The sequence below is a fragment of the Haplochromis burtoni genome, unplaced genomic scaffold, assembly GCF_018398535.1.
Source record: "Haplochromis burtoni strain Fernald_Lab_line unplaced genomic scaffold, NCSU_Asbu1 Contig_373, whole genome shotgun sequence".
Classification (NCBI taxonomy): Eukaryota; Metazoa; Chordata; class Actinopteri; order Cichliformes; family Cichlidae; genus Haplochromis; species Haplochromis burtoni.
Window position 1 is genome coordinate 470,225 of NW_024582734.1, and position 21,898 is coordinate 492,122.

At 38.7% G+C, this 21,898-nt stretch overlaps 3 protein-coding genes across 7 annotated transcripts; 2 read left to right on the forward strand and 1 right to left on the reverse strand.

Moving 5' to 3' along the window:
- Nucleotides 1–3,750: 3,750 nt before the first annotated feature.
- Nucleotides 3,751–6,863, reverse strand: LOC102298702 (B-cell receptor CD22). Of its 3 annotated transcripts, XM_005943819.2 has the most exons (7): nt 6,662–6,860; nt 5,166–5,513; nt 4,848–5,069; nt 4,487–4,759; nt 4,219–4,300; nt 4,085–4,118; nt 3,751–3,980 (listed from the first exon to the last, which is right to left on the reverse strand). In XM_005943819.2, the coding sequence occupies exons 1-7, from the start codon at nt 6,699–6,701 to the stop codon at nt 3,945–3,947; spliced, it is 1,035 nt and encodes a 344-aa protein (XP_005943881.1). In that variant the 5' UTR covers nt 6,702–6,860; the 3' UTR covers nt 3,751–3,944. The 3 variants fall into 3 exon arrangements, with proteins under 3 accessions (XP_005943881.1, XP_042084933.1, XP_005943880.1); XM_042228999.1 differs by having other exon boundaries at nt 3,751–4,118; nt 5,166–5,510; nt 6,662–6,863; XM_005943818.2 differs by having other exon boundaries at nt 3,751–4,118; nt 6,662–6,862.
- Nucleotides 6,864–7,571: 708 nt separating this feature from the next.
- On the forward strand, nt 7,572–12,014 carry LOC102299235. 3 transcript variants are annotated; one of them, XM_005943821.3, is made up of 6 exons: nt 7,572–7,859; nt 8,147–8,261; nt 8,640–8,866; nt 9,369–9,516; nt 10,803–10,925; nt 11,015–12,014. In XM_005943821.3, exons 2-6 carry the CDS (start codon nt 8,177–8,179, stop codon nt 11,095–11,097), a joined length of 666 nt encoding a protein of 221 aa, XP_005943883.1. In that variant the 5' UTR covers nt 7,572–7,859; nt 8,147–8,176; the 3' UTR covers nt 11,098–12,014. The 3 variants fall into 3 exon arrangements, with proteins under 3 accessions (XP_005943883.1, XP_005943884.1, XP_042084935.1); XM_005943822.3 differs by having other exon boundaries at nt 7,586–7,859; nt 8,131–8,261; XM_042229001.1 differs by having other exon boundaries at nt 7,586–7,853.
- A 2,772-nt stretch (nt 12,015–14,786) lies between these two features.
- Nucleotides 14,787–16,207, forward strand: LOC121815924. The gene is made up of 2 exons (XM_042228990.1): nt 14,787–15,323; nt 15,431–16,207. The coding sequence occupies exons 1-2, from the start codon at nt 15,043–15,045 to the stop codon at nt 16,053–16,055; spliced, it is 906 nt and encodes a 301-aa protein (XP_042084924.1). The 5' UTR covers nt 14,787–15,042; the 3' UTR covers nt 16,056–16,207.
- The last annotated feature ends 5,691 nt before the right edge of the window (nt 16,208–21,898 follow it).

Below are 21,898 nucleotides of genomic sequence, written 5' to 3' on the forward strand. Positions count from 1 at the left end.
CACATTTCCGGTTCACGCGCGTGAAAATATGATATTTTGGGGCGCGGGCGATTTTTCTTGGACACGCGTAGAGGTCGCGAATGTGCAGGCGTCAAGTTAGGGGCGTTTTGGCGTTTTTTCACGCGCCCATCGCGTTCGGTGTGAACACACGGTAAGGTGGTAATCAAATTTTGGCACCGGTTCTCACCAGCTGTGAGCGTGTGCAGCTCATGTGATAAACATCAATGTTCATTCAAGCAAGCAGGATGCGACAGATTTCAAAGCACTGACCTGAGCTTTCGTTTCCTTTTCAGAAAGAAGCAAACAATGGAGCACCGTCAGAATGTATTTCACCCGCTTGTTTTCCATTAGTTTAAATGCATTTCTTCTTTAGGATTAAGCCTAGTACTGAGTCGAGGATGAAGTGATGCATCTCTAAGAAAAGGTTTTATTCCAAAAGAAAGAAGCTAGGAAACAAATGTCACCCCTTCATATGACCTCAAATGTATTTATTACTGTTTTTAAGTTTATTTTATTTGTATTTTATTTTATTATTTTATGTTATTCGCTTCAGTTTGTTGGAGTGTTGCAGTAACAGATTTGAATTTAAATATCCTCCACGGTTCATTGCATAACACGACTACAGGCGACATCCGGAGATCTCGCTAACACTTCCTGACACAAGGTTGTAACCACACAGCACAAAGTGCACCGGGTAATGTACAAGCAATGTTCAGAAAGAGAAAGCATTGAAGAAGTTATTACTGAAGGCCTGCCAGTGATGATGACTGCGAAGATGATAACCCAATTAAGTGCTGCTGGCAAGTCCAACTGGATCCTGTTTGTGTGGCTTTGAGTAAACTCCTGAGAGCGATAAGCCTCCAGCAGAGCGTGAGGAGAAGTGGGAGAGGATGAAAACCAAGAGGACAGTGACTCTAACACCCGGACATCTAAAAACTGCACTATTTTAGGATTTTGCTTTTGTTTGATTTGCCATATTAAAGTGAGGTGTGACGTGCAAAGTTGTTTTAATAAACAATAAAGTGTTTCATTAACAACTATCCAAAGAGACAGTTTTGCACATGTGACTCTTAGCTGTAACAAGTTGCATTTATTACACATTTTTGCAGCCATTTGATGTTTCCATGTGATCTGTAGAGCATGTATTGTTCTGTCAGTGCCAACTCATAATTTCATTAAATGCTCACGAGCTGAAATTTATACTGAAAAGCATCCAGCAAACTGCAGTGGAACCAAAACTTAATAACTCAGACTTCGGACCGTTTCCAAAGTCAAACTGAACTTGGAAATTTAAAAAAAATAGTTAAAAAAAGAAGAGCCGGAAGCAGATCAAAAGGCAACAAGTTTTACACAATAATCTTTATACAGTTATATGGCAGCAAATATTTATCCAAGCCTCTGTCACAATTAACATTGAACATTTTAAAACATTAACCACAGTTCTAGCAACAGAAAAGACTATGAGAGCGATGGTGTCATGTGACCTGTGAGCAGAAGAGAATGCACATGCTCATTGTAAACTCAAGGGGGAGCAGAAACTGTTGTAACCAATGAAAGCCATATGTCCACACATCAGCAATGTGGCTAACATAACACACTGGTGTGAAGGAAGACTTAAAGTGATCACATGTCCTCTCAGTTTCACCCAGGAGAATTCCTATTCACACTAAGGCTTGTGGGCCTCAATTGTTAAATTAAACATTTATATTTTCTCCCTCCCTGCGCTGTGAAATTGAACAATGATCCAGTATTAATGAAGGCAATCTTGCAGCTCAGCTTTTTCTTCTTCTTCTTTCTTTCTGCATAAACCTGTTATGTTTTCTGTGCTTGTCATTCTGTCTGTCAGCTAAAAATCTGAATTGATTCCGATAAAACTTTGTAGGAACATAGAGTGAGGTCACGTTAACGATCCATTAAAATTTGGCTTACATCCACCAAGGTCGTCTAGGTCAAGTTAATCATTTATTGGACAAAGATAAAAATCCTTATAACTTAGAGACTATAAGACCATCAAGTGTGGTGCGTATTGGCAACATATAGAAAGCACTGTATGAAGATTTTAAATTTCATGTCACATGACCGCTGACCTCTCCTCCAAGGTAAAAGTAACTAATGCTATATAGAGCTATTTACAACTACATTTATATTACCATTGTTTTTATTAACAACATTTGGGCACATAAGGACTGATTCAGCAGGTAAAATAAGTATTTATCATGTCACCAATTTTCTAAGTAAATATGTTTCTGGTGCTATTGGTGCTATTGACATGAAATTCTCACCAGATGTCAGTAATAACCCATCCAATCCACACATGAAAGGAAAATAAACCACAGATGTCCACAAATTAGGTGTAATAATGGGAAATGACACAGGGAAAAAGTATTGAACCCAGGAAAAAAGGGAGACGCAAAAAGATGTGGAAAGTCATGGCACCAGAGGAAATCTATCAGTAATCAGAAAGCAATGTCAAGGCCAAAATTGAAAAACTCTTTAGATGCCAAAAAACACACCATGTTTAAAAGGCACTACATATATCTCCCCAACAACACCATGCCAACACGTTTAATATAACTGAAGGAAGGATGAATGAAAAAATGTATCTGCTGCCAGGATGATGAAGATGAAACGAAGGTAGACGTTTCAGCAAGACAATGATCCCGAACACACAGCAAAGGAAACTCTCAGTTGGTTTCAGAGGAAGAAAATAAAGCTGCTAAAATGATCCAGCCAATCAGCTGACCTGAACCCAAGTGAAAATCTATGGAAAGAACTAAAGGTCAGAGTTCACAGAAAGGGTCCACTGAACCATCAGGACTGTTTGTGTGGAAGAATCACGACTGAGCAATGCATGCAAATAATTTCTCTTTAAATAGGAGGCATTTTGAAGCTGTAGTCACCAACAAAGGTTTTTGCACAAAATATTGCATAATGTGTGGATTTGATCAGTTTAGCACCTTTGGAAGTATATTTACTTGTTGACGTAGTCAATGCTTAAATATTATATTATCCATCCATTCGCTTCTGCTTATCCTTTCCAGGGTCGCGGGGGGCGCTGGAGCCTATCCCAGCTGTCATGGGGCGAGAGGCGGGGTACACCCTGGACTGGTCGCCAGTCTGTCGCAGGGCTAACACATAGGGACAGACAACCATTCACACTCACATTCACACCTATGGCAATTTGATTAATCAATTAACCTATCCCACAAGCTGCATGTCTTTGGACTGTGGGAGGAAGCCGGAGTACCCGGGAGAACCCACGCAAACACGGGGAGAACATGCAAACTCCACACAGAAAGACTGATGGTGGAATTGAACTCAGGACCTTCTTGCTGTGCGCAACAGTGCTAACCACCGTGCCCCTATTATATTATATTATATTATATTATATTATATTATATTATATTATATTATATTATATTATATTATATTATATTAGTATTGATGATTGTATTATATTATATTATATTATATTATATTATATTATATTAATTCGTTATCTTATATGTATTATTTAGTATTAGTATTTATATATATATATATTATATTATTATTATGATTATATTATATTATATTATATTATATTATATTATATTATATTATATTATATTATATTATATTATATTATATTATATTATATTATATTATATTATATTATATATATTATATCTATATATATATATTATATTATATATATTATATTATATTATATATTATATTATATTATATTATATACAAGTTTTACCTGCTGTATATGGATATTCTAAATATCATGTTACTTTAGACCTCTGATCTCTTCTTCAAGGTTGAATAAGGTCAAACTTTCATAAAATGTTTCCTGTCTCTAAAACTTGTTTTAAAGCCTGCTGCTTTTGTACTGACAACATTTAGCAAATGATAATAGTATGTGTGGATTCTTGTTTTCTGGGTTATTTTTACCCATTTCACATTGTCATATTTTCATAATCATTGCTGTCCATCTGAAACATAAAAGGACAACATTAGACATTTTGTGAGAGACGGTTATAATCAGTTTGAATCAATATTTCAAACAGACCCGAGTCCAACGTGTCATCCTTCTCACCTTACTCTCCCCAGCAGGATTACACCACCCCTTCCTTTAACAAGGAAACGAGAGACGTTTGCAAACACAGCACAAAAACATTCAAAATCATCCAACTGCTACTAAATTAGGAGTAGTTGGTATGATTCACTTACCGAACCCAGATAATAATCAGTGTAAGGAAAAGCATCAAAACCACTTTGACTCCAATACCAAAAAGGAGGATAACACGATCAACTGTTAAGAAAAGTAGGAGAAAATGACAAATGACCAAGCCTGCATAGTTTCCTCTGCAAAAATTTAAAAATAAATGCACATTTTTTTGAGCCACTAGATTGGATTTCTTAACAGTTTTATGAAATATCTACTAATAATTTGCATCATTTGAACAATAGGTTATGCCCACTCGCCTGACAGACTCACTCTTTGTTTCTTCCACTTCCAGCAGGACCGCCGTCGAGTTGCTTTCTCCGAGACTGTTCCCGGCCTGGCAGAGATAGACTCCACTGTGGGACACCTCCAAAGAGGGAAGAGACAGCACCTGGCCCGAGGCCACCTGAAGCCTGGAGCTGGAGCTGTACCAGGTGTAACTATCTGCTTCAGGGTTAGCAGCGCTGTTGCAGGTAAGATTCACATTGCTGCCCACTGACAGGAGGCCAGCCTGACTCACCTCAGCAGACACGTTCAGTGGAGAATCTGCATTAAACAAAGTCACTGGTTGCACTTTGTGTTGTATGAGTAAAAACACAGCTTGCAAGAATCAATATTATCTTCATCTACTTACACTGAACATCCAGAGCAGCAGGGTGTGATTGCACTGACTCATACCCCTTGACAGTACATGAATATTTCCCAGTGTCTTCTGCCTGCGCCCACAACAATGTTTTTGTCATTGGATGTCCATCTTTGAACCAGAGTGTGCTTCCAAGTTGGCACGATGTCACACATTCAAGAGTCACCTTTTCTCCAGCTCTCACTCTCTCCGGCTGCACTGTGGCTCTCATCTCTGGATGTGGGTCAGTTAAATATATATTTTTTAAAAAAGAACAAGAGGCTGGGAACATTAAGTCTGGAGAGCAGGTTTAATGTAAAATCACTTTACCTGAGACGGTCAGATGCACAGAAGTTTTGCTACGCATTCCTATCGTATCCGTGCCAAAGTGGAAGTAGTAATATCCAGTGTCATTAACCTGCAGGTCATGAACTTTCAGGCTGCAGTTGTGCTGCTGGTCGCCAAGATATTCATAACGATGGCGATACGACAGAAGGTCTGAAAGCTCAACTCGTTTCCAGACACCATTTTCCAAACGTCCCTTGTACCATCCAGTCGTTCTAACAGTTTCCCCAGCTGTGTAGTTGTATACGCACCTAAAAGTCACAGATGATCCCTTTATAGCACAAAGATCTGGGTTTTCAAATGTCACTGACCGAGCAGCACTCACAGTTCCTGCTGACAGGTGATGAAACACGACAGAACATATTTTGTTAGTTTCTTTTATTATTATGGAGAATTCAAAGACAAGACGTAAAGGGGAAATTGAAGTAAACCACTGAACAGTGTGTTTTTTACTTCTTACAAAAAAATGAGGAAGTGAAGTTGTCAAAACAAGGCAACAACAAGAAGGTGAAGATCACTCTGCTGTTCACTCTTATTCGGCCTCCACTAACTGCAGCTTTTCCTTGTCATAATTTTGGTTTGGCTTTTCAGACTGAAACAAATAACCAAACATTGACCTGACAGATACTAAAACAGTCAGTTAATCAGGGGAAATTACCCGATTACATGATTGCCAGCAGTGCGTGTAATGCAAATACTTTCAAATGTGCATGTGAACTGCCACAGTGAAAACTGGGTACGTGTTTTGGGTAGAGAATAGGAACGTAAGTAGGTTCCTTTAAGAGAGCAAGTAGAGGTTGGGTGTGTTTCCTTTTTGTGACGTGACTGTCTAATTGCTATCAGATAATATTCTTCTGGCAGCTCTCTACCAAGCTTTTCATATTTGATGGATTACAATCGGTTCTGATAAAATTTAAGGAGAATAATATTGCTGTTCTCATCCTCATCAATGTTTTTTCTTGCTCACTTTCAAAGAGGAAAATCCCACAGTACTTTTTTGTATTTGAGTGTCTGCAGTCGCTGAAAATCACACATCCTGAAACAGTTAAACAGCATTTTAACTGTTTCAGCATTTAAGTCTTCCTCTGCTACACGTTAGCAACTGAAAGTCCAAAACATCAAAGTGAAACTTTGAAGAAAAAAAGATGGTTTGGTTGTAAAAATTTGAATCTTGGAAAGTACCTGCTTTCAGAATAATATAATCCCTCTACTCATTGTCTCATCTTTTTATTTATTCCTGTTTGATGCATCATTGCTTCAGCAGGTACAGTCATCTTAACAACTGTGTTATTTTCTATCCTCATGTTCCACATTCACTCTTTGGCTCTTACAAAGTAAAAGCACCCCCATGCAGTGTAGACATAACAGATAATTACTAAGTATACTTAAAAAAAAAGTCTAGAATTGCAATCAAAAGAAGTTTTATTCCATTCCAAGCTTTTATGTTATCTTAAAACTCAATTGATAAATAATCTTCTTACCTGACTTCACAGTCAGGAGCAGCAGCACTGCGATCATCATCTCCACATCAATGCGCAATATTTCCACACAGCTTTGAAGTCTTGGGGTTACAGCTGATACAGTAGACGCCAGCTACACATTTCTGCATTCTGCTCTGTAGAGTTGCATTGAGACCTCTGCATGAACTTGAGATTCAGACAGTGGGAGGGCTCAGCGGTCTCTCACCCATCCTCCGTTATGACTCATTGCCAAAAATGTGACAATTTAAAGTCAGGTGAAAAAACAACAAAACAGAAGATAGAATGGTTTTATTTTGGTCTTAAACTAATTTAATAACATTTGTGAAACCCATTCATAAATAAATTACAGCAAATATTCATTTATTTGTAACTTATTATTCACTTTTTTCAAGATTTTTTTTATAAGCTGGCAGATGGGGAACTTGTGTTTCACTAGTTCAACTTCCATTTCTGTTATTACTCTCACTTCGTAATGAAAATATGACAACGCTGAAAACAAATGCCCCTCGATTATTTTTTCCATCCAGCCAAACACCAAAATGTGTGTTTTTAAAGGGATGCCAAATGCTGTCATTTTTCTGTAAAGCAAATTTACCTTGCCTTTGGGTATAAATAAAGTTACCTTGACCTTGACCTTGACCTTGAAAATGTAAAAATGAAGAAAACCCTCTAACAGAAGGAAGGCAGTTCTGGCAGGTCACGATCATTTACCATGAACTTTGTCCCTTGTGCCTTTTTTAAACCATTCAAAGAGAAGCATCACTGATTGAAGGGTGAACAAAGAAGACAGGTTTAAGACATTTGTTTGTGTGTGTGTGCGCGTGCGCGAACCTGACGTCTGACCCAGCTATAATCGGTTCAGGCTGGGCCTGCATAACCTGTTTGTTACTTGTTTTCATCAATCCAGCTTGCACATAAGGAAGTCTTCCACATTCCTAAAAGTGCCCTGTTGTCCTGAACTTCTGAAGCGAGCGGATGGAGATAGGCAGAAAGAAGTGAAGCAGCGAAGGGTAAGAAGTGTGAGGACAGTGACACTGTTATGGACAGTGGGTGCAGATGTTCGTCACAGCGGCCGGTCTCCACCACATCTGTGCAATAAATAGGATTTTCTTTTTAAAGAGGCACCGTCAAACAATCTTCAAATAAGGAAGCTTTCTGTAGAGCTGGTTGGGAAATTCCAGTTCGTTTTGTGGTCAGTGTAAGTAATTTCATTTGAAATTCATATGTTTTCTAAAATGAAAAAAGTAAGTCATTTGCGTGTATGTTTAATTTATAGTATTTTTAAAACTATGTTGTTGTCAACACTCTCAGTTTGCTATATCTAATTCTGGAACAGTGTTCATCTACTGCTGCACTACACCCATGAAAAGAATGGTTGTATAAATAACTGGTTATCTACACACTCCCGCACACAGGCACCCGTATAACCTGGTTTTGCATTCACAGAACTTCTTTTATGTTTTATGAAGTTTTTGTTGTTTGCAGGTTACTAACTGGAACTATAGTGAAGAAAATATGGACGGAGAAATGAGGAGCAGAAGGGCACTTCCTCTGATGTGCTTGTTTCTGACTGTGCTCCAGATCAGCACACCTTCCTCAGGTAAACCAACCACATCCATGACTTCCAAAATATACTTTGCAGTCACTGAGACATTCCTCTCTCACGCTTCCTCATTCCATCGTTGCAAATCTTTCCATCCAATTCATTCCAGTCATTAGGCTAGATATACATTTAGGAGAGGAGGTGTGACTCTGTGGTTGGATATTTGTTTTGTATTTATTTTGTGAAATAACTTTGATGTTATTTACTTTCTATAAGAATTTTTTTACTCTTTAGTTTTACCAAATATAAATTGCTGATATATTTGGGTCAGCAGTGCATTTGTTAAATTGCAACTTTTTACTTTTTACCTGATCATTTTTCTTTCTTCTCTCTCTCTCTCACGCGCATGCATTGATCACCCAATCACTGCTCCAGCTCAAAACACAACTTTGACTACTGCTAGCACCACCACCAAAGCTCCAAGCACCGGTGCTCTCAAGTACAGCACACAACCATCTAACATTTCAGTGGGTGTGGGAGAGCCTGCAGTGTTTCACTGTGGCGTGCCCGAAGCGCATCCGAACCTCACGTTTACCTTGTATGGGAGTAATCACAACTACAGCCTCACCTGCCCCGGTGGCCACGTGGAAGACATCCCCCAGGTGAGGGAGGGGAGGGGGGAGTGACCATGTGACTGTTGTTTTCTGACAGGAAACAGCTGCTATTAGATTACATGTTACAGGGAGTCTTTCTGAAGAAGGAGAAACAGGATGTGCACATCGAGGAACAAATGTGACAAAGCTTTTCTAGGAAACCAAAGTAGAACCAAGTCACATTTACAATAAGGTTACAGCAGCCCTCACAGAGAACTGTGCCGTGGATTTATATATTCTAAGCGTGTCTGCATTTTCATTTTTTTCATTGTAAGTGGTCATTATAAGGACATTCAATCATGAGTTTAACATGTTTGCACTATGGTGCATTTTAAACTCATCCCCATCAAACGACCCAGGATCATTTTATAGTATCATCGTCTTACGTGTGTTAAGATTGTGTTGACATTGTAAATTGACCACCATCAATCACCCTATGAAAACGCCTTCTTTTGAAGCACTTTTGAATCCCTTATTCAGTCTCCTTTCTCTCCTCTGTCCCCGTCCTCAGGCTGTCTATGGACGTTGTGAAATGAAGAATGGAGAGTCGCTGGCTACGTGGACCCTCCTGGGAACTGCCTTGCCCCACAACGGCACAAGAGTAGTTTGTCAGCAGCTGAGCAACCCGAGAGCGCTCTCTGCCGTCCTGCATGTTTATGGTGAAGTATTGAAATACAGTAAAACTAAGTGCATTGCCTAACGTTGCATGTCTTCAGTTTAATTCAATCCAGTAGTCTCTTGGGTTCAGGTCCAAGTCGCTTTATTTGTACCTTTCAGTAGTTGCAGTTTAATCAGATGGTTGCCCCACTTTGAGCGTTTCCCGTAGTTTCTTACCATTAAAAGGGGGTTAAAAGGAGAAAGAACATCATCTCCTAGTTCTTTCTCAGAGGGGATCATCTGACTTTTGGGTTTTCTCTCTTAATTGTAGGACCTCAACATTACACACTAAGACCTGTCAATTCTCTGTGGGGGACACTAAGTCTGAGACCACTGTGCCCAACAAAATGTTTGCAGTCTATGGAGTCCTGCTGTACTGTCAAGAGGACACCCTGAGCTTAGTGACTTTCCACAGACAATGGGCATTGCAGCTTTTACATCTTATGGCAACAAGTTTAAGTGATCATTTTTTTGCAGATAAACCACTAAAACTCAAATTGTTTCTTCAATATGAGATTCTTAACTTCAATTTGGCAGCATTTCATTAATGTGCAGTCATTTTAACCCTTTAGCTTTTTATTCAGTGGTTTGTTTGTTTTTTGTCAGTGTTCATTTTCAATCTCTCTAGGAAGTAGAGGACTGAGTGAGGCAGAAAAGAGGAGATAGAGAGCATATAGTTTTACCTACCTCGAAGCAGGACGCACCTTGTGACAAACTGAAAGTGTAATAAGCAATGCGTCTTTTCAGCCTTTTCAGTTAAATACACACACACACACACACACACACACACACACACACACACACACACACACACACACACACACACACACACACACAGAGTACATAATCAGGTGCAAGTCTAATTTCTAATGTATTTACTTTGCCGAGACTAGGGCTGCTCTGGTTACATCATCCAGCTCATCCATATATGGGCATTGAGATTTTTGAACATTTCTAAGCACACAAACTACAGGGAGGTGCTCATCTCTGAGGAATGCCTTAAAACTGAAAGCTTTCTTCATCATATCTGTTCATGGCATGACTTGGATACATAGGATCCAGATACAGTTATAATCTTAGATATAGTGATCTTTTTCTCCTCTGATAAGGAGAAAAAGAATGATACCCTCTGAAAGGTGAGACCTCTCTTAAACACGATGCAACAAGGCTGGCTCAATCTGCAGAGACCACGAAAAGCCTGTGTAGTTGAGACAGCATGTAAAGTTTCCTTTACATGGCGGTGTCCTGTTTTGCACTCATGTTGTTTTTATTTTTACTTTATGCCTAGATACTGGTGCAACCAATGTCCTTCTCATTGGCTGTATTCTTGGAGGATTCTTTGGCGTCCTGTTAGTGGCAGCTTTGTTATACGCCTTCCTGGTCAAATCTGAGTCCTTCCAGGAATGCTTCGGTGAGTAATGGATAAATTTATTAGCACAAGAAATGACTGAGAAGAATAAATAGACTGACAATTAATATACAATGTGTCTGTGCTTTTAGGTGGGGAAGAAACCGAAGATGATATGATCACTATTGTATCAACGGAGCAAAAGAAGAAATCAAGTCAGGATGTGACAGACTGAAAATAGATACACAAACTGTTTCTATTTTGTTACCAGGCTAACTAAAGTGAGAGCTGGACTGAGCCATGGTCTGGAGATAATGCTGTTGCAAATGTTTAAAATCAATACTTTTACTGAAAGTGCTCATAGATATGACGAGACAATCTGTTCCTACACTTTGATCTGTTCAATTTAGATGCTTTGAATAATTTCTTCTCACGCTTTAAATTATTCGTGACCACAAGCCAAATAAATCTTGCTTACTTACTTAAAATTAGTGTATGTATGTGTGTAGAGAAAAGAAAAACCAGGCAGACAAAGAGCAATGAGCTCATTTACATCTAAATAAGTCGTTCTCTTAGCTTGAAAAACAACACTGGCATTTTATAGCTGTTTTATTTTGGAAATATTATAATTCCACATTTATGCAGTGCAACGACGCAAAAATCACCTGTACCAATTCTGATTCCTTATTGAAAGGACGATGTGATTTTTTTTTCATAAGTGACGCTAATTATCAAAGACTATGGGAAAAAAATCATTACAATCACATGATCATTAAAATCTAATTATAATAAACATACAGGCCACTTAAACTTGAAATTGTGATTACAAGTAATTTAGTATCACTTGCTGATTTTGAATCTGTAAACATGTTTTCATCTCAGCTGCAGGTGGAAGGAAAAGGAAAGAAATGACGGTGCATTGTAGCCAGTCGGTGCCATGTTTTACTACATGGCACTGACATTTTTCTCTCTCTACTCCATTTATGCCTGCTCACTAATGCAGGAACTACATGTGCTTTTAACAGTAGGTCAGTTTGTCCACTTGAGGGAAGCACTTACTCTGAGGAAAAGCTGATCATCAAAGAATGACTGTGAATAAAAACTCTTAGTCAACATAATTTGCATATGCTAATAAATTAAAAGTACACTGAAGATGTTGATGTACTGGAGTTTATTGAATGAAGTGAGCATCTATATTTATATGTTGCTTTTTCCATAAAGACAGCACAGAGCAGAGTTGCTTTAAGTTTTTACAGCTCAGGGTGTATCACTCTTTATGCTTTGTGTGTATGTGGTTATTTGCTGTCTATGCATTCTACTTTAATTTTTTCATATATTAAATATATTTGTATGTTTCTTTACATATATCTTGCTGCAGCTGCTCACACTTTTCATGAGACACACTGATGTTAAAAATAAAAGCTGAGTGCACTTTAATCCAGCCCTTACTGATTTTTTTTCTCCATATTGAGCTGTTTGATTCGCTCTGTGGGTCACTATGTAATCTTGGGTCATTAGTTATTAGAGGAGCAGGTTAGGTGCTCTAACTCCTAATCAATATATCAAAAAATCATTCTATGACCATGTTTTTTGTAGAATCCAGGCCCAGAAAAGCCTAAGAAGATAAGTTAGATAAAAAACTACGTTTGATACGGCCTTTCGTTGTGTTTAATGAGATATCTGGATGTCTATGTCTATGACATTTGTTGTAGATGTAGGCTTGATTTTCTTCTGTAGTCTGTAGGAAGTTTACCATCAGATTTTTTTTTCCTTCTATAATGTTGTGCTGGTCAGACCTTCTTGTATTCACTTTAGAACAAGACACCCGGATGAATTGTCCCTGCAACCACGAGTCAGTAATGCGATTAGACATCAAAATATCCGGCGCAACATCTGCTCCCATTTCTTTAGTTGAATCTATGAAAAATTCCATATTTTTATACAACAAATAAAAATTGTTGTATAAAATCTGATTTTTCTACCTATAACTGCACATCACTTTCATTTGCAGTCTTGGTTCTAGTTAAAGTGAACTTTTATATCAATCTGGCTTCAACAATGCAGATGGTTTTAGAGTATTAGACTGTACTCTCTTCTCTGTTTATATTCAAAATTAAGAAAGGCAGTCCACAGCTGATCCACATTATGAATTATGAAGCTTTATGATGATAACTGATGGATTTTCCCTTCACATGTTTGGCTCATTATCCTGAGTCAGTTAAATATTTCAGGACGGCCGACCATACCAAAGGCTTTATTTTAACAGATCCAGTTTGAAAGTCCTTTGCTCTTTTGCCTTCTGCTGATATCTTCATTCATCATTTCATCATCTTCTTCTGCACTTCAGTCATTTGGACCAATAACTAAGACTCGTGAAAGAGACAGAGGTCAGTAGCCTGTCATATTGAATAAGATTCAAATTCAGACATTTACCTAACCTTAATTTGCCAACTAAGCCCAGAGACTGGCTGGATTTGAATGTAGAAAATCTCTTTGGGGCTTTAAAACACAGAGCATCAGAGCCTTTTACTCCACCACACATGGCTGCATTTGGGTCCACTTTATGTGCTTACTTAAAATTTGTTTTTTTACGATTCCCATTTTCTTACATAAGGAGCAAATGAGATCAGGCCACTTTTACTGTCATGGTTTTTCTTGTAGAAAGAAACGTCTGATCCTTTGTTAGACACATCTACATTTTATGAAAACTTTAGGGAAAGATTGATGTGGAGGCAGAAAAGAAAGAAAATAAAAATCCCTCTCACATCCACAAATAAGTCCAATGTAGAATCTCACTCACTCAGCAGTCTTTCCAGGTACATCTCTTGTCATCCCCAGCTTGTCTTATCTTTTTTAGATGGAGCGTATTTGTCAGGTTGAGTGGGCAGTCTATTTATTATCTATTTATTTATTGCCTGCTAAAAGACAATATGACAGAAAACGTTTCTGAAAGTCTCAGAAACACCATGAGTGAGCAAAAAAAAGGTTCTGGTCTAAACAGTGTCTTAGTGACCGCATACATTAGGGTACATATCTCAGCCAAAAAAAGCTGGATTTTGTGGGATAGTCAAAAACTCTGGACGCATTTTGATACATATTATACAGCAACTCGGAGTAGATTATAGTAGATGAAACTTTATTAATCCCTCGGGTGGATTCCTCCAGGAAATTCAGTAGAAGTTTTGAGCTGTAGCTCGATGGTATAAAAACCTGGAGATGCTGGGGATTGAACCCAGGACCTCAGACATGCAAAGCATGTGCTTTACCACTGAGCTACATACCCGACAATGTAATGAAGCCTGGGAATGAATTTAAACTGAACAAGACAATTGAAAGCGTTCTTGTATGTTTTCAAGGCAGTTCTCCCAAATGTCGTCTGGAATACATTCTCCAAAGTAATTTTCCCGCTTAGCAGAAGAGGAGGCGCCTGCAGACAAGAGAGCGTCAGGTGGGATTTTAACATATTTTTCTACATGCTACTCTCTATTATAGTCTCAAAATTAATTTATACCTGACGTTACCTGCAGGTAGCAGGGATAAGATGTTACTTTGCAATCCCTATTTCCTTTGTAACTGCTTGAAAGAAGCAAAGACCCCCATTCATGCAAATATCGTATAAATATATACCAGATTTGGTGGGGGTTTTAGCAGTGGGTAATGCTAGGGGTACAGGGTTAAGATTGAACTAAGATTAACTCTGTTTCAAGCTCCATACAAGACTGAATATGATTGAGCTGTTGTTAAAACCTCACTTCTTAGTAGTAGTGGGAGTTAACTGGATTGCACACTTATTAAGAAAGAAATTAGACATTCTCAAACAGATGCAATTAGTTTCCCAATTAGAGAGAAAGGAAGAGTTTTCCCAAACTATTTCAACAAATATAAAATAAAACATGTAGTGTCACAGTAGAGTAGGAGAGCATCTTTAAGAACAAAGTCAAAGGTGACAACAGGAGAGTACAACAACAGGGCCACTTGAAATGTATTTGAAATTGTGCAGAGTTCCTATTGGTAAGCTGGATGTTGAGGTGTGTGTAGGTGGCACTGATCACATAGCTGGTTGCTATAAAAGCAGGGTGATTGCTGTTCAGCAGCCACGGATCACATCATAAACTGACTGACAGCAAATACAATCTCTGAAAACTGATCTGTGTGGCTTGTTGTCCAAACAGGAGCAGATATGGGGAAAAGCAACTTTGAACTGGCACTTTGCCTCGTACTCATTGCTGCCTGTGGCTTACAAGGAAACATTGAACGTGACACACAAATTTTTATTGGGAAAAGGAACTGGACACAAGCAAGACTATTCTGCCAGACACATTATGTTGACTTGGCTACTTTGGAGATGATAAATATGAAAGTTATTATACCATTTTTGGTCCAAAGGAATATCCCAAACACTTGGATTGGTCTGCTCAGAGATCCTGAAGATGACTCATTCTGGAAGTCTATAAATCTAAGGTGAGTGTCAATTTTGAAATGACCTTTATGTCAATATCCATGTCTGTTTATGTAAATATGACAAAACTGAGTTGCTGATTTTGAGATGATTGTTGTGTTGATTTCAGAACAGGTGAAGGTGTCTCAGGTGATGACCTCTCACATACCAGCAAATGGGCCTCTGCACAGCAGGACTACTGTGCAGTTGTAGGAGATGACCTCATGTGGTACAGTGCACAATGTTCAAGTATCAATAATGTCTACTGTTCCCGAGGTGATGTAATCCAGTATCACACTGTTATGCTCAGTTGGTATGATGCTGTAAAGTACTGTATGGAAAACTATGGTTACCTAGCCACTGTCACCCAGGTAAACTCAGGTGATGTTGACAAACGGGGCTGGATTGGACTGTATCGAGTGGGAGGCAAGACCTGGAACTGGACGGGTAGTTTAGCATCTAGTTACAGAAACTGGGCACCAGGACAGCCACTCACTGCAGACTGTGGCTCTTTGCATGCTTTTATCGGAGGCTGGGTAGGCTATGCTTGCTCTGAAAAGTTTAACCCTTTTTGTTTTGTTGACAACCTGGTGGTGGTGAATGAGAACAAGACATGGGAGGACGCCTTGATTCACTGCAGAGAGATGAAAGCATCATGTGCTGGCTGTACGTACGACCTCCTGAGCCTGACCGATGTCTCTCAGTACAACTATGTCAGAGACAGGATCTACAGAGCAACCACTGATGAGGTTTGAGTTTATTAGTTTTGAATTATAGATGTTCTTCTAAATGCATCACTTGTTCATAGATTCTGCATTAAACACCAGAGGAGTTCACGTTCAAGTGGCTTTAGTCTTTCTACTAGTTCAGTGCTTTAAGGCATAAATTCCAGGCTGTGCTGTGGAGATGTCCTTTCATGTCCAATGCGTTGAAAATATATACTGTACAAAACAACTGCATTGGGGGGGGAAGGAGGGGGGGGGGGGTAAATTAAAAAAAGGATCAATATTCATTTCAGGAAAGGCTTCACTAAAGCCTCGGTAATGAGTATTTGTGTCCGGCTTAATTTGCAAATAGAAATCTCTTATATCAACACTTCCACAGCCAGGACTGACTCTCCCAGTTTTGTCCTGTGTTTCTCAGGCTTGGATTGGCTTGCGCTTCCTGGGAGGAAAATGGTTTTGGTTAAATGGAGACAAACCAGGTCCCAAAGATATGCTGCCGGACTGTCCGTCCAACTGGGAACACTGTGGGACTTTGTCCAAGTTTGACACAAACAGCACGTGGATGGTCAGGGACTGCGCAGACAGAAGAAACTTTGTCTGCATTGAAGTGACCCCATAGTGAATGAAACTGGCAGCTTAACATCAAATGCGATAGTAATGGTTGTTCTATCTGTACATTAGAGTTATGCACTAATCAAATCTATGCTAAGTGTGATGCTAATATTATTTATTAATCCTTTCATTGTAACACACATTATACCATATACATATGTTATGATCTCTGAAAACAACGGTGTACTCTGAGGTTGTAGATACTTTAAAACGAGAAGTGCAGATCAGGCAAGATCAGTTGCATCATTAACACGAAATCATTATATGGCTTTAAGCTACAGTGGCAAAGGCTCCTTTAATGACAGATATATTATTCAAGGACCTTAAATGACTTTAGATGACTTCTTGAAAATGAAATCTTCTGCCTCTATTAATAAACTTCTTGCAAAGGCAAAAATTATGGGCTCAAAATGTGGTCATAAATATTTTGTACTTGTAAATCAGGATTTGTATGTGTAAAAAGAATTTGTGTGTGTAAAAACGATTTGTGTGGTCTTAGCCAAAAAAAAACCCTGCAAGTTACAAGTACGAATTTTGACCCGGTTTTTCTTACTTTCATCTGATTGGTCAATGTCATGTCAATCACAAATGTAACCATCCAATCAGAGAACAGATGGGTTTGGCTGTCGGAGGTTCACTTTTTTGAACTGCAGGTTCTTGAAGGGTAATACAGTTTGAAGCTGGAGGATCTCTATATAAATATCCGATAGCAGCTAGGTCCCCTAACTTTCAGCAGCTGTTGAAAGGAAAAAGTTGTGGTATATCAGTGGTTAGAAATACTATTATTACTTTAGGATTAGTTTAACACAAAGTCAGGGCTGACCCGGGACCATTGCTGTGAGTCACAGTGCGCAGCATAAAGGTCCTTTCACATGGGACGCAGGATGTGCTGCTAATGCTAACTGCTAACTAAAAGCAAAGGATCCAGAATTTGTTGCGCTGGCTGCTGGGCTCTGTGGGTTTTTGCAGCAGCTCTACCAGTACTAGATGGTTTCTATCTCTGACTTTATGTCCTCTACAAGAGTTTCTGGGTTTTTTTGCTAGTTCTTCAAATGTTCAATAAAAACATGTATGCTAATTCATAACAAGAAAGCGTTGTAATGGAGACTGCTCCCCCAAAACACTGCCCCCCGCCGCCGCAGTCCGCAGCGCTGTTGAAAAGGCTGTGGAAGTCCCTGTATTAAACACGTAGACCTGTGACACAAAAATCACCAAACTCGTACGTCCACAGACTGTTTTCCTTCGTGGTGATGAAGGAAAACGCTGGGTTGGCATGTAAAAGGGCATTTATTCCCTTCAAGGGCCTACAGTTCAAAAAAGCGCCCCTCCAACAGCCAAACCCATCTGTTCTCTGATTGGATTGTTACATTTGTGATTGACATGACATTGACCAATCAGATGAAAGGAAGAAAAATAGGGTCAAAATTCGTACTTGTAACTTGCAGGGTTTTTTTCTGGCTAAGTCCACACACAAATCTTTTTTACGCACACACAAATCTTTTTACACATACAAAATTTTTTACACACACACAAATTCTTTTTACACATACAAATCCTGATTTACAAGTACAAAACTGACTTACAAGTACAAAATATTTATGACCACATGTTGATCCCATAGCAAAGCTCTTCAATCTGCAAAAGCTTTCACCTTCAATCCTCCAAATGATAACACCACAAGAACAATGGACACCTGAACCAAGACGAGCAAATCATGCCTGTCAAAGCTATGTCAGTGTCGAGGACCACTGAAAGGCATCCAGAGATGATTCCCCACATCTGTTTAACATGGCAGAGGTTTATCGATGATGCAAATGTGAAAAAAACAGAAAAAAGCTCCTGGCCTCTCAGCTTGCCCAGTTCAAGCCATTGTTAACAGGAGATGGATACACCATACAGATGGCAATAATGTAACGGATGGATGTAAACAGGCAAGGAGCTTTATGACAGCACTGTCTGAAATGAAAGGAGAGAGATCCCTTTTTTCGGTATTATTTAATTAATGTCTATTTCTAAATGTGATAGTAAGGCAAGCGTTACTTGCCTTACTTTTCCTAATGGAACTCCACTGCATTATGTCTGCATTAGTCTTACACATGCCACATTTTATACACAAATTTGAGTTACAGTATGCTTAACTATCTACTCTCAGAGTGACTCAGTAGCATATAACAGTAGGCAGTTGATACCAGAGAAAACTGTTGAGCCATGAAATGAAGCCAGACGTGGCCTCATACATGCATACTACTACTACTACTAATGATGATGATGATAATAATAAATAAATAAATAAACCACCCTTCTCAGTTTTGTTATGAATGGTGAAACCATGCAAAGGCCTTTTTACAGTGAGTAAATATGCTTTTGAATCCTCTAAAATTTGACTTTTTATCACAAGAGTCTGTGTTGAACTGCAGTGTTTGCCACTTCAGCATGGACTTAATTCCCAGTTGATATGAAGTAAATCTCCTTTAGCGACCTCTTGTGATTTGCTTCCCCCTGGTGGTGATTACAGTTTGTCTCAGGACCAGCTACTACCTACTTGTATTTGCTTTTTTTTTTAACTTTCCACCCTCATGTCAGTCTAAGCAAGCTGCTCATAACATTTCCAATAAACTAACCATTTATTTCTAAACTTAATGTTGCTAAAGTTCTCTCCAACTTCACTAAAACATTGCTACTCATAAAACGTGCCACGTCTGGGTGCATAAAACAGGGACCAAGTCTCTCATTAGTAATACAGCACTTACCCTGCCATTTGATTGCCTTTGACTGGGATCCTCACTCACTCTGCTGTGTGTTGTGACACCTGACTGACGAGCCCAGCAAAACACACACACAGACAGAGAGGGAGAGAGAAAGAGAGAGAGAGAGTGAGATCAGCAGGAGAGAATTCTCCCTCAACTTTTAGTTGATACAGTGAGGTAGTTTGGAGCAAAGTGTTGATTCAGCTGCTCATCTGCACCTCGGTCCGCACCACGATAGGTTTCTGTCATATTCTAGTGTCTCATCTTAGCCCGTAGTGTTAGCATGGCTAAAAGATGAATGAGGAAAAGGATGGATATGTGTTTAGGAGCCAGTCAGGTTATGTTCCTCACTTTTTATTTCTTACTCTGGCTGGGATTAAATCTAACTGTCTAAACACACAGGACTCTCACATGGCCACCAACTAGTAAATCTGAATGACTTTCTGTTTGCGTATAAACCATGTTGTGACTTTATTTTGAAGGGCTTTATCATTTTTATTGTTATTGTTATGATATCATTATAATGATATCATTGTAAGGATAATTATGTGCAAGGATTATTATTACACACATTTCTAGGTCTGACTTCTAACTATTACGTAAGCTTACCTGTCCTCACACCTTTCTTTCTCCTGTTTATGGAAAAACACCCTCAAATACCACCATAACAGAGGCGCACGTGTGTGTCCACTGTTCAGTGTGTCTTCTCAAGATGACCTTTGTCAAATACAATGAAACTATTTAACTTGTTCCATTATATCGAAAGAAATGACTAGTAGTAGACTAGTAATAACTAGTAGCACTGGCCGAGTTGAGTTAGTTGTGGGGCAGTTGATCAGTTTTATAGCTTTTACAACTTTTAGATACAGCCTCTCTTTTTTTGTGCTTTTAAGGAGGATTTGTTCGCCTTCGGAGAGCTCCTGAGAGATTTGAAATTTAAATTTTGCTCTCCAAACATCAACACATAACATAAATATTTTATAAACATTTTGGTTTATGCCATGCTTTAAAACATTATGTCTCCAAAACAAGTAGTTGACATTATTTATTTAACCTTTATTTATTAGGTAGTCCCACTGAGACTCAATGTCTCAAATACAAGAGAGACAACATATTAAAACTACAACAATAAAAAACAAAAAACATAAAAAGAGCAAAGAATTGTCTAATGTTTACACAGTCATATCAAAAACAGGAACTAGTTCCCAGTGATGATTTCACAAGGTCATTTGTATGTCTTTTAAAGTCTGCAAGTGAAATCGATCATCGAGAGAGCTTCTATAATCTAGTCCTTGAAGACGGGGCAGAAAATGCCTTCTTTCTTAGTTCTGTACGAACTGTAATGATGTCCTGCGACTGTAAATGTTATTTTTGAGAGCTTGTTTTACTTTTACAACCTGTATTTAAAGAAAAGAATCAGACTTTCAACAGCTTCACTGTCAAAGAACAATAGTATGCTATATTGACCTGGGGTAGTTTCAGAGTAGTTTCATACCTGTTCGAGGATAAACTTTACTGTGGTTTCTTATTGCTGTTAAAATGTTCTTTAATATAGATAGGAGGCCAGAGAAGAAGAAAACAGTGCCTGCAGATAGAAACCTCTTACCTTCACAAAAAGAAATGCATGAGTGTCCTTTACATATTGTACAGGACACGTCCTGTAATTCTATCAGTGACATGTCAATGTCATGGAAGAAAATGACCTTTATTTAACCTCACTTATGACAAGCAAGTGGTGCTTTATGCAGACAGACACCACACACACAGCTGTTATTGAGTGCCTCATTCTTGCACCCCTGTATGCTTAATAATGTGATTTAATTGTATAAAAAATAACTTCAAACCATTGATGAATTATAAATTAGTTAAGCTAAGCATAAGCATAGCATTGGGATGTAAAAAAAAATGTTGGATTTTGGTTTTTCCACTCCCCCATTTTCCTTTCTTGTCATCAGCTTTGCCACTATCATGTGTCAAAGTATTTTACTCTCCCATAGACCAAAACCTCAGCACACATACTTTACATTCTTGTGTCTGTGTCATTGTCTCTCTTTTCTAACCTTGCAGATATCAGACGGATACAGTCTACCTCGGCTTTTTTCTGCTGTGTGACAGAACAAGGAATGGCACCACTATACGGCATGATAAAATGTAACACCAAAGAAAATCTACGCGGATAACTAACCAGCATACTTGTACACAAACACCTTATTAAACAAAAACAAACACATCGCAATTTGAAAACTGTGTTTTTGTTTATGCTATCTTTTAACCAAGGAGAAAGCTGAATGTTTTCTTCTCAGAACGACCTCTATATCCTGCCCAGGACAAATAAACGGAAAATGCCCAGGAACAGTGCAACATATTCCACAGAAAGATGAGCACCGGGGATACCTGGAAACTTAGCAGATCTTCAAATAGCAGAAACAGGACAATATGTGTGTGTGTGTGTGTGTGTGTGTGTGTGTGTGTGTGTGTGTGTGTGTGTGTGTGTGTGTGTGTGTGTGTGTGTGT

Bases quoted from the DNA above. Each gene is read 5' to 3' on its own strand.
- LOC102298702 (XM_005943818.2), bottom strand. From the start codon at position 6,701: ATGATGATCGCAGTGCTGCTGCTCCTGACTGTGAAGTCAG. The intron at 4,760-4,847 runs GTAAGTAGATGA...TGTTTAATGCAG, and splicing joins TGCTGCTCTGGATGTTCAGT to ATTCTCCACTGAACGTGTCT. The intron at 4,301-4,486 runs GTGAGTCTGTCA...TTTTCTTAACAG, and splicing joins GGAAGTGGAAGAAACAAAGA to TTGATCGTGTTATCCTCCTT.
- LOC121815924 (XM_042228990.1), top strand. From the start codon at position 15,043: ATGGGGAAAAGCAACTTTGAACTGGCACTTTGCCTCGTACTCATTGCT. The intron at 15,324-15,430 runs GTGAGTGTCAAT...TGTTGATTTCAG, and splicing joins TGGAAGTCTATAAATCTAAG to AACAGGTGAAGGTGTCTCAG.
- LOC102299235 (XM_005943821.3), top strand. From the start codon at position 8,177: ATGGACGGAGAAATGAGGAGCAGAAGGGCACTTCCTCTGATGTGCTTG. The intron at 8,262-8,639 runs GTAAACCAACCA...TCACTGCTCCAG, and splicing joins GATCAGCACACCTTCCTCAG to CTCAAAACACAACTTTGACT. The intron at 10,926-11,014 runs GTGAGTAATGGA...CTGTGCTTTTAG, and splicing joins GTCCTTCCAGGAATGCTTCG to GTGGGGAAGAAACCGAAGAT.